At 55.0% G+C, this 11,741-nt stretch overlaps 2 protein-coding genes across 2 annotated transcripts in view; one reads left to right on the forward strand and one right to left on the reverse strand.

The window, feature by feature from the left end:
* Positions 1-2,219, reverse strand: part of PTPRA (protein tyrosine phosphatase receptor type A) — a 117,110-nt gene extending 114,891 nt beyond the window's left edge. The window contains exon 1 of the mRNA XM_062493966.1: positions 2,148-2,219. The gene's annotated coding sequence lies outside the window, so the exon portion shown is untranslated. The remainder of the gene's footprint in view (positions 1-2,147) is intronic.
* Positions 2,220-4,015: 1,796 nt separating this feature from the next.
* Positions 4,016-11,473, forward strand: MAVS (mitochondrial antiviral signaling protein). Its single transcript, XM_062493968.1, has 7 exons — positions 4,016-4,072; positions 4,712-4,841; positions 4,952-5,132; positions 5,463-5,668; positions 6,047-6,590; positions 7,604-7,758; positions 8,187-11,473. The coding sequence occupies exons 2-7, from the start codon at positions 4,725-4,727 to the stop codon at positions 8,841-8,843; spliced, it is 1,860 nt and encodes a 619-aa protein (XP_062349952.1). The 5' UTR covers positions 4,016-4,072; positions 4,712-4,724; the 3' UTR covers positions 8,844-11,473.
* Positions 11,474-11,741: the final 268 nt, after the last annotated feature.

Here is an 11,741-nt window from a genome sequence, read left to right on the forward strand (position 1 = left end):
TAATAAAGATCAGGCAAAAATCCTTGGAGCTTCCTGCAGGCACTCCCCAAAAGCTCTTCAACAGGGATGGAAAGAAACATGTGGAATGGGAAGGTGGCAGTGCCCGCTTTCTGCCCAGCAGAGTCTCTGTCACCCCCAGGTCCTAGGGGAGCTGTGGTCCCTGTTCCCCAAAATGCATCCTGGCTCTTCCCCCTGGCCACAGCAGAAGCCAACAGGGAGCTGGCAATGCCATGAGCATCCCTGCGATCCCATTCCTCCCCCGAAAGCTTCACACCAAGCCTTTTTCCCAATCTCTCTGGGAGTAACAGCACGAGTTTGCATCTGATGCTTGACACAGACAGACAAATCCTCCCTGCAAACCTGGCTGCAGCCCCCCCTGAACACATCCTTCCCCTGGCCCTGCCACTGGCTGCTGCAGCAACAGGAATTAAAATAAAGATGAAAAACTCCTGTTGGGGCCGCAGTTTTATTTCCTGTCGTTTCCAGAACTCCTTGTACAGGAGGAAAAAAAATCTTTAAATATTTCCAAGCATCCTGCATGCTCGCAGCAAGCTCCCCCCAGCCACGGGCAGACAGAGAAGGGATGACTAATTTTTTTTAGCGTAAGACGCTGCAGAGAGCGTCCTGTGAACAAGCTCAGTAAATTCCTGAGGCTCCCGGCAAGGACTCCACCACTCCTTGCGAAACTTCCCAGCTGGAACCAAAAAACCAGAAAACATCGTTTTCTCTCCCTCGACAAACAGAGGTTGGGATTCCTTTCGCGACAGTATTTGGATTTTTAATGTCAGTCCATATTTAGCAGGAGGGAAAAAAAGCCTCCCTTCCTTCCTGTCACATTTTCCACCCTCGATGACATCCAAGATCAGAAACAAGCAAGCACTGGCTGAGGAGGGAGGATGCAGCTACCCGAGCGTGGGAGAGCTTGGAGAGGGGCAGCACGGACATTCCCATTTGGGATTCCCGATTGGGATGCTCGGAGGCAGAGGAGGGGACACACCCTTCGAGGAGCAGGAAGAGCCAGTGAGATGGGGACAGATCCCTGAGGAAAGGACAGAACCCTCGGACCCCAGAGAAAAGAGGGTGTCCCCTCCAATGCTCCAGCCTGGAGCATCTCCCGGAGGGATGGCACAGGGAACAGCCAGGACACAAGCCCCCAAGCTGGAATATTGGTCCCAAAAGAAGCCTTCGGGTACAGCCTGGATCTGCCAAGGGGGGTGTGGTGAGACCGTGGGTCAGGAGGGCTCCTCACTGAGCAGAAGCCCCAGGGTGCAGAGTGGAGGTGTCCAGGGAGCCTGGCCATCCTGCAGCAGAGTGGTGCTGGGTGGTGGCAGGACATCGTGGCCATGGTGGCCCTGCCAATGTTTTCTGGGTCTTGGAGAGGTGTCCTCAGCTTGGACCTCCGTGCCCAACCCTGTGGGTCACTGCAGACCCACAGATGGAAGCTCAGAGAATCATGGAATGGTTTGAGTTTAAAGGGACCTTAAAGCCTATCTTGCTCCATCCCCTCCTTTGGACAGGGACATTTTCCATTCTCCCAGGCTGCTCAGAGCCCCATCCAACCTGGCATTAAACACCTACAGGGATCCAGGGGCAGCCACGGTTCCTCTGGGCAACCTGTGCCAGGGCCTGCCCACCCCCACAGGGAACAATTTCTTCCCAATACCTAATCTAACCGCACTCTCTTTCAGTGTGAGGCCATTCTCCCTTATCCTGCCACCCCAGGTCCTGGTAAAAAAATCTCTCTCCATTTTCCTTGCGGGCTCCCTACAAGTACTGAGACGTCCCCATTAGGTCTTCCCGGATCCTTCTCTTCTCCAGGCTGGACAATCCCAATTCTCCCAGCCCTTCCTCGTAGCAGAGGTGCTGCATCCCTCCGATTAACTTGGTGGCCTCCTCTGGACTCGCTCCAAGGCAGCAAACCCAAGAGCCGCAGCCCGCGATCACTTTTAGGAACCCCCATTATCTCTAACAAACGCCCCTACAAATACGCACACACTAAACCCCAAGTTCAGCGCGCACAGCGTGGGGGCGATCCAACTCCACGGACACGCGTGGGTCGAACCCCCCGCCCCTTCCATCACCCCCACGTCACCACAACAACCCCGTGCCTCGTCCCGGGCTTCACCTGCCACCCCCTCCCCGCTCACCTGCGGCCGCTGCTCCCTCGCCGGCTCCCGCCCAAACGGCTCCGCTGCGAGGCCGCGGCGGCCGCCCGTAACCATGGACGGCGCAGCGGGGGAGGGCGCGGCAGGGGGGGGGGGTTCGGGGGAAAAAGGGGAGGGGGATATGAGGGAAGGGGAAGGGGTGCGGGAAGCCCCCGCCGCCCCTCGGGGCTCTCCCGGCGCTCAGCGGCGCCGCCGCCGCCGCCCGCCCGCTGCCGCCGCCATCGTGCGGCTCCGGGCCGGGGGCGTGGCCGGGGGCGTGCCCATGGGCGTGGTCGATAGGGGGCGTGGCCAAGCGGGCCCCCGGCGCGTGGCGGTGCTGCCCCCTGGTGGCGCGGAGGCGGCGCTGCGGCCCCGAGCCCCAAAATTTCCGGAGTAGGAAATAAATTTAAAAATAAAAAGTTTTGGTGGGATACTACAGGAAAGTCTCTGTTAGGGAGGAGTAACGTGTACAGGTTGAAAGAGGGGGAAGTTATGTTGGATATTAGAGGAAATTTTTTTGCTGTGACAATAGTGAGAACAGGAACAGGTCGCCCAGTGAAGTTGTGGATGCTCCAACGCTGGAAGTTTTCAAAGCCAGGTTGGATAACGCCTTGAACAACCTGGTCTAATCGGGGTTGTCCCCGCCCGTGGCAGGGCAGCTTGGGATGATCTTTTTAAAAAGTTCCTTCCAAACCTTTAACATTCCATGATTCTATGATTCTATGATTCTGTTATGCAATTCTGTAATTCTGTGATTCTGTGAACAAAAATTACTGGATGCAACTGAGTGGCTTTTTTTTTTTTTGTTCTTTTATGAGGTAAGTTTTGATCACCACAAAGATTTCGTCTTAATTAGAAGCAACCCAGAAACATGACCCTTTTTTTATAATTTAGGATAAGAAAAGCTGGTTTCAATTAATTATAATCATAGAATGGTTTGGGATGGAAGGAACCTTAAAGACTATCTCGTTCCACTGCTTGCCATGGGCAGAGACAACTTTCCACTATCCCAGGTTGCTCCAAGCCCCATCACCTGTGGCCTTGGACACTTCCAGGGGTGAGACAGCCACAACTTTTCTGGACAAACTGTGCCAGTGCTCACACGAAGGAGTACGTTCCAGATATCCAGGTGGAACTTCCATCAGTTTCTGCCTTTTGCCTCTTGTCCTATTGCTGGGCACCACGGAGCAGAGCCCAGTCCACCCTCTTGGCACGCCCCTTTTAGATATTTATACACATTAATGAGGTCCCCTCTCAGATGTCTGTTCTCGAGGTTGAACAGGTACAATAGCTCCAAGAATCACAGGACACTGAGGCTCAAAAGGGCATCTGGAGATCATCCAGTCCAAACCCCTGTCAAGGCAGCGTCACCTGAAGCAGGTGACACAGGGATGTGTCCAGGTGGGTTTGAAATGTCTCCAGAGAAGGAGATTCCATGGCCTCCCTTGGGCAGCTGTTCCAGTGCTCTGTCACCCTCAACATAAAGAAGCTCTTCCTCATGTTGAGGTGAAACTTCTTGTGTTTTAGTTGGTGGCCTTTATCCTTGTCCTGTCACCGGGCACCATTGGAAAAAGTCTGGCACCATCCTGTGACCTCCCCCTTGGAGATATTTAAATGGATTGATGAGACGCCCTCTCCGTCTTCTCTTCTCCAGGCTAAGCAGGCCCCGCTCCCGCAGTGTCTCCTCGCATGAGAGATGCTCCTGCCCTTCACACCCGCTGGACGCGCTCCGGGATCTCCGTGTCCCCTGTCCCGGATCTCCTTGTCCCCGCTCCGGGATCTCCTTGTCCCCGCTGTCCCGAGGGACCCGGAACCAGACACACCTCCTGTCAATCATCGTGACGGGCGCGCGCCACAGCCAATCGGCGGCGGCCGCGACACGAGGGGGCGGGGCCATAGCGGTGCCGGGCGCGCGGCGGCGGGCGCAGGTGAGGGGCCCTGAGGGGCCGTGAGGGCACAGGGGAGGGGGCACCGCGGCCTCTCCGACCCCCGCGGCTGCCACAGCCCCGGCCGCAACCCCCCGGCCGCTCTGCCAGGGCAATCTGCGAGCGGAGAACCTCCCGGAGCTGACCCGGGGGCTGAAGGTCGCGCTGAGGGCGGGCGGGGGGGCCCGCGGTGAAGGCGCGCAGATCCGCGACGCGGCCTGCGGACCGCTGTTCCCTTTGGGAAGGAGCCTTATGCCTTCCGCTTTGGTTTTTCCATTGCTTATGCGGGATTCCACCCGTGGCCTCTGGCGCTTGACTTGGCCCTGTTTGTCGCCTGTTTTTTCCCTGTCGGCACCCTGCCGCCAGGCCGGCTCAAAACCCGCCGGCTGAATCCAAACAATCCGAGTGGGAATAAACACGGGTTTGGGTGATGGCAGAAAGAAGTGAGGTTTGTGGAAAGGAAGCTGAGCGTTGAACTTTAACCCAGACGTCTTCTCTGTGCGTGTTTTCCGCCTACGATTTCCCCTGTCTCATGGCAGTGGCTGTGCCGGGGCACGGGTGCCTATGGAACAGTCCGAGCTTCTGGAGACAGCCTGAGCTTCACCAGCAGCTTCTGCTCACCCCAGGTCTGTCTCTCTGCAGGTGCTGAGCCAGGATGGGTTTGGCTGAAGACAAAGTGTACACCCATATTACGAGGAACCTCAAGAAGTTCGGGACTATCCGAGTGGCATCGCTGGCCAATTCCCTGACCTGCCTGGTCGATTCTGACAGAGTAATTCCCTATTTTGCTGAGCTCTGCCAGGCTCTTTCCCCATCGGCAACACAGAGCTGTCTTACCTCTAAACCAACCCCTCTCTTAGACAGCCTGTGTGTTTTTCCTAGGATGAACTCCTCGCCCGGGAGGAGACACGGGGCAATCAGGCAGCTGTCTTTAGGTTTTATCAGCACCTGAGGTGCCGGAAGGGCTGGGTGCAGGATCTCATCCAGGCACTGCACCAGAACAACGCGGGGCACTTGGCTGATGAGCTGCAGGAAGTCTATGACACGTGGCAATCTCCACCTCGTATGTAGCCTCATCCTCCCCGGGTGTGTGCTGTGGGGTGCTGGAGGTGGGGACCTGAAATCGTCTCTCTCCCTGCCTCGGCTTCCCAGGGATGTCCTTCACTGTGGTGACGTGTCTGAGGATGATGGGTCTGTGTTTGAAGGTCCTTGGGTTGGTGGTGGGCTGGGAAGATGGTGGTCACCTGAGGGAAGATGAAAGGATGAACAAAGGGGTGCTGTGGGCTTGGCTGATGTGGGGACAGAGCAGGGACACACACAGGGCTGCCTCAGCCCCACACTTACCCTCTGCTCCCTCAGTTTTTCCCACAATGATCCACTAGTGTCTTTTCAGGTTCCTCAGCTCCTGCTGCTGCCTCCTCCCTTCCCAATGATGCCCATCCCGCTGCCTCCTCTGCCAGTGCCCAGAGGCCAAATCCTGCCCCGAAGGCTGGGCAGCTACATCGAGACCTGCCCATTGGTGACCATCCACCTGTCCTGCCCAGTGCTGCCACCGTCACGAGCACAGACCTGGAGGCCAGAGTGCCGGTGCAGGAATCGGTGAGCAGGGCATGTGTTGGATGGGGACACAGAGGTCCCTTTGGATTGGGTATGGGAAGCCTGCAGTAGGACCAGGCTCCTTCAGGACCACCCCAAGCAGCTACTTGCTGCTGATCTCTGCTACATCTAGTAATTTGCAGCTTATACATGGCCCTGGAACTGCTCTCTCTCCTGTCCCACTCCATGGGGGGAGTGCAGGGTTCGCTTTGCCAGTCCAGGCTTCTCTCCACAACCCCCGACCCTTGGGTGGGTCCCAAGGAGAGACCCCAGACCCCCTTCATAACCGGCCTTGTGGGGGTCACTGCTCAGGGTTTGGGACACTCCCGTGGTCCCAGACCCCCTCATCCCAGTGATTTAACACAACTAATTTCCTTCCAGCTCCCTAAAAAACTCCTGGAGCAAGAGAGTCCCCAGCCTGTGAGCGGTGGGCACAGCGGAGAGGGGAATCTCTCACACCCCGCTGGGGCTGTGCCGGTGTCAGCAGGGACACCAGGGGTGGCCGTGCCATCAGCTGTGTCCCCAGAGCGGGGCCGGGACTGGCTGAGCCGCCGGCCGGTGTGTGTGGACAACGGGTTTTTTGGGAATGCCAACCACCTGCACCGCGGCACACCGGGCCTGGCCCTGGGCAGGTCTGTTCCATCGAGGGATGCAGGTGCCACTCACAGCCCTGGGCAGCCCAGGAATGAGCCCGAAGAGAGCTCGGATATCTCCATGGAGTCACCACCAAGGCTGGAGGGGGCTGCTCAGGGTGTGGGGCAGCAGCCCCCAAACTCAGTGCCAAAAAAGAAGCCCGTGCCAAGCTCTGGGCATGGTGAACCCGCAGGCAGCTTTGTAGATGTGTACAGCCCCCTCCTCATACAGCAGCAGTTTGATGCGGAGAAGAAGCGGCTCGGGATGCTGCAAGAGCACCCAGGGAGTGGAGGTGGGTTTCCCTCCTGGCAGAATCGGGTAGCCACTAGGGAGCAGGAGGTGCTGCTGAGAGCCCCTCACTGCAAGAAAGAAACTGGGATGCTGGAGTGTGTCCAGAGAAGGGAGGGCTCTAGAGCATAAGTCTGATGAGGGACAGTTCAGGAAGGTGGGAGAGCTCGGTCTGGAGAAAAGGAAGTTCATGGGAGACCTCGCTCTCTACAACTCCCGACAGGGTGGAGGGTGGAGCAAGGTGGGGATTGGGCTCTGCTCCCAGGTAACAAGCAACAGGATGAGCAGAAAATCGTGTCATGGGAAGTTTAGATTGGATAGTAGGGAAAATTTCTTTTTCGAAGAAGTTGTGAAGCACTGGAAAAAGCTGTCCAGGCCAGTGGTGGTCACCATCCCTGGAGGGATTTAGAAGATGTTTGGGTGTGACACTTGGGGACATGGATTAATGGTGGTCTTGGCAGTGCTGGGGGAATGTTTGGAATAGAAAGTAGAATAGAATAAAATAAGAATATTTAGTTTGGAAGGAACCCACGATGATTGTTTAATCCATCTGCATTTTAAACTTTTCCCCTTCCCCTAGTTTGCACATATGTTTGTATCTTGCATGTGGGGGAGTTTTAGCATCTCCAGATCCTTCTCCTGTGGACATGATAGAATCAGGATAAAGCCCTGTCCTCCACTCCAGGGTCTTGGGGTGGGAAAAGATACTCCCAGCCTTTTCCCCTCTGCTTTGTGGGGTCAGCCCCTCCTGGCTGGGAGGACATGGAATTACAGGAGCCTTAAAAGCCTCTGTTTCCCTCGGTGTTCCCCAGCCCTGCAGCCCACCCTGCATGAGTTACCTGCAGCTGCAGGGAAAGCTTGGGTGCTACAGCAGAGCCAGTGCCAGGGCACTGGGTCCTGCTCTGTGTGCCACCCCCCAAGCCTGGGGACTGTCCTGTCACAGCTTCCTTGAGGAAGAGCAAATCTCACCTTTTAGGCCTCATGGTTGACACAATGTACTTTTTTTTCCCCTGACAGGTGCTTCGATGGAAACAACTGCCCTGGGTGCTACCCCTGTGCCCAGAGACACTTTCCCATCCTGTGACACCTCCGTGAAGTCTCTTACGCAAGAGAAGAAACTGTCCATTGGGAATACAGCCAGCAGCACCCCCTCTGTGCCAGCAAAGGAGAAAGTAGGTGACCTTTCCTCTTGTCACTTGCATTTCCTTCATGTGCACTCCCCCTGGGTTTTTCTGTTGCATTGTCACACTGTGAGCTGGTGATGAGTTCATTCAGGGAATTTTTTTCCCACACTGTATGATGGAGCATGGGAGAAGGGAGCCAAACTCTTTTGGGCTTTGACTCCTTATTGCCCCTCCTTACCTTGCCAGTCAGTCTTCTGGCTTCCAGCTGCTGTTTCCCACTGCTTTCCTCACTGCCTGGCTCACCTTCCTGCCTGCCTGCCTCACTCCTTGCTACCCTCGCTGTTACCTGTCACCCAGCCTTGTTAGTGGCAGATGTGGGGACTGTATTGCAATGGGTTTGTGTGGGACCTGTGTGCCCAAGACCAGGCCATTGGGCGCTTCCCTTGTCACCCAGCCCCTCTCCTTGTCTCCTGAAGGTGCTCCCAGCCTCAGCAAACCCTGTCCTGGGCACAGCTGTGGCAGGAGGCTCCAAAGGCGTGACTGGGAGATCGGTTTCCCAGGTGAGCTCTGCCACAAGCATCTGGGCATCTCACACTGAAGAGGAGAGGGAAGAGGAGCTCAGCAAACCAGGTGTCCTCATGTCCATGCCTCGGGGCAGCCCAGAGGTGGCCAGCAGATCCCTGGGCTCTCGGGAGCCCAGCAACCCCCGTTCCACCACCTCCAGTAGCCTTCATCTCAGCAGTGACCCGATCCTGGTGAGCAGGGATACCCTGAGCTTGAAAAAAATGTCCAGAGTCTCCTCATCTCCTGCACACCCCGGAGGAGAGGAGGCATCTGAAGCAAGGAGACACTCCTGTCCTGCTCCGAGCTGGGACAGCACCTCCCCGGGCACCCATGAGGTCTGTGTGGATCATCACACCAGCATCCATCTCGCAGCCGGCAGCAACGGAGTCAGTCCCGTCGGAAGCGCCGTGGATTCTAACTCTGCCAGTGGCTGTGATGCTGCCACCAGCTCACCTCAGGCTGGAGTCCCAGAGGGGGACAGCAATGGCCTGTCCCTGCTGTACATCCTTCCGGCTGCTGGCCTCGTTTCTGCCGTTGCATTCGCGTTGTACGCTCGGCTGTGGAAATAGGGAATGGGTTGGCACGACCGTGACGCAGCCAGGGGATTCCTCTGGCAACAGGATTTTGGTCAATGCATTTAAAGCCTGAAGAGTAGCGGGGGGCATTGTTAAATATTAGGGGCGTTGTTAGATCTTTTTCTGGAAGGTTTTGCTGGAAGAGGCCTTGGTACATGATGCTGTTGGGTTTGGGTCTGTTCCTTCCCATTTCCCAACTATCTTCTTGACTGCAGCCTTCTCTCTTTCTACCCCTGGAGGAGAGGATCTTGCTCCAAAATGATCCATTGGATCGTTTCAGTCAAAAAGGAAAGCATTCATGATGATTCTCCATGTTTTTCTTGTTTAGTCTCAGGAGTCCTCAGGGAAACATATACTGGTGATCCAAAGGTTCAAATATCCTCCAGGTCCCTTTGTGCAGTGCAGCCAGGAGAGGTTGTGCAGATATCCTGTAACAGTGGAGCTGGTTTTCTTCTTTATTCTGCTCATCTTGGCTTGAAAATGTGTCCAAGGGTGGGTGCTGCAGCCTCCACTAGACATCTCATGTTCAGTTTGCCTTACTTGATGTCTGTGGCTCTGCTGCTCCTTCTGAGATTGCTTCATGCACTACTGACCCTGGAGTCTCAGGAAAGAGCTGCATCTAACCAGTGTTACCAAGGACTAACCTCATTTCACCCCCTCCAGGCAAGGAAAGGGGTTTCTGATTTAAGAGGAATGTTACAGTGCCAACTTTAAGCAGTCTTGGTCCCACAAGAGGTTGTTGGTTGTCTTTGATTTTTAGGGCTGGAGTTTTTGCAGCTTGTTGGAAAGGGTAGATGGAGTTCTTGCCCTTCATGATACCAGTGGCTATGGGATAGGGGCATAGGAAGCTTCAGCTCAGGCTGGGACACAAACAGGATCAACTGCACTGCAGGGAGGCCATACCAGAGTCTGAGATGCTCTGGGGAGACCTTGTAGCATCTCCCAGTGTCTAAAGGGCTTGGAACAAACTGGTCCTGTGGAAGGTGTCCCTGTCCATGGCAGAGGGCTGGGATGAGATGCTAGTTAATGCTCTTCCAATCCAAACCATTCTGGGACTGTAAAATACAGTAAAGCAGTGAAAAAGCAACAGCCTGGAGCAGTTAGGTTGCTCCAGATTGCTCCAAGCCCCACTGAACTTGGCCTTGAACTCTTCCAGGGATGGGGCAGCCACAGCATCTCTGGACAACCTGTGTCAATGTTTCACCACCCTTGCAGGGAAGAATTTCTTCCCAGTATCCCATCTATCTCTGCCCTCTGACAGTGGGAAGCCATTTCCCTTTGTCTTGTCACTCCAGGTCCTTGTCCAAAGTCCCTCTCCAGCTCTCTTGGAGCCCATTTAGATACTGGAGGCTGCTAGAAGGTCTCTTCAGAGTCTTCTCCAGGCTGAACACCCCCAGCTCTCCCAGCCTGGCTGCAGAACAGAGGGGCTCCAGCCCTCAGAGTTTCTCTGTGGCCTTCTCTGGTCTCAGTCCAGCAGCTATACATCCTTATGTTGGGGCTGCAGAGGTGTACACAGCACTGCAGGTGGGGTGTCACCTGAGCAGAGCAGAGGAGCAGAATCACTTCCCTCACCCCCCTTTGTAACATTCATCCTGAATTCTTGCCATCAGCACAGCTTCCCAAAATCTGCTCTTCCTGCTGGCAGGGAGCAGGAGGGAGCTCAGCCCCCTAGGGCCTGGCTGCAAAGTGCAGCCATCACACTCAGAGCTTGGTCTGTAGTGGTAAAAGTTCATCAGCAATGGCTGCTCCTCCCTCCCAATACTTTCCTTCTGCCCAAAAATCCAAGAAGTGCCTCCATAAAACTAAGGACAACCAGTATATGCAAGAGGGAGGTGTTGATTTTGGTGTGTCAGGGCTGCTTTCCAGAAGAGCTCGAGGTGTTCATTCCTTGCTCAGTGCCTGGTGCTGCAGGAGCAAGGGACAGTCCTTTCAACACAATGGGCCCCCTCTGCCAGGAGAAGGAATGTGGGGGCTTCTTCCCGTTGAAGATAAAATGGTTATCACTCCCTAAGGGGAGGCACAGGAAGGGATTTGCCTTCTCCACACTTCATGTAATTCAGGGGAGATCCATGAGATTCCAAACCAGCCGCATCCATACCAAGGCCCTCTTCTCTGATGCTTTACTTGCCTGTGAAATTCTTCACGTTTTTCCACGTGTTTAAGTAACAGCTCGTATGCTTTGCCTTTTCACGTCAGATTTCTCTTGTGAAGCATCTGGCTTGTCACCACCTCAGACTGGGGAAAGCACATGTTCAAAATTGCTGCTGTGAAGTGCTGGGCTTTTCACAGTTGTTATGTAGCATTTTAAAGCCTCATTGGCAGGAGATGGTGCAGGAGGGAGCTGTGTCCCTGCACAGCTTTTACTAACAGGCTCAAAAGCCTTTTACTAACTATAATAAATCAGTTTGATGCTTCACACTTGACTTGTGATTTGTGGGATGAAGAGCAGGAGGCTGATGACACTGTGGTTAGAGGGAATGCTCTGAAGGGCTCTCATGGCAGGGACACTGAGAGGATGAAGCCATCAGTGCCAGGAGGAGGTGACAGGGTTTAGGGACAGCTTCCAGACCTCATTTTGGAGCAAGCACAGGACCTGGTCCACAGGATGCCCACCGTCACAGATCTTCCTGTTGGTGGTAGGATGCCCAGGATAAAAACAGGAAAGGTGGTTCCTGAGGCAGCAAACAGCTAAGCTGCACGAGTTAGGATGGAGCTGTGGAAGGAGCTGTAGCTGGAAGGGAAGGACCCCTGGGACTGGATGTAACCAGGTGGACACTGTACAGATGTGTGCTGAGCTTGGTACCCACCAAGGCCTGCATGCTGTTTTATTTATTATCCAGGTTTTCTGGTTGAATTCTATCCTGGGATGCTTCCCAGAAAAGGGGCACCTTT

The sequence above is a fragment of the Cinclus cinclus genome, chromosome 5 (assembly GCF_963662255.1).
Source record: "Cinclus cinclus chromosome 5, bCinCin1.1, whole genome shotgun sequence".
NCBI classification, from domain to species: Eukaryota; Metazoa; Chordata; class Aves; order Passeriformes; family Cinclidae; genus Cinclus; species Cinclus cinclus.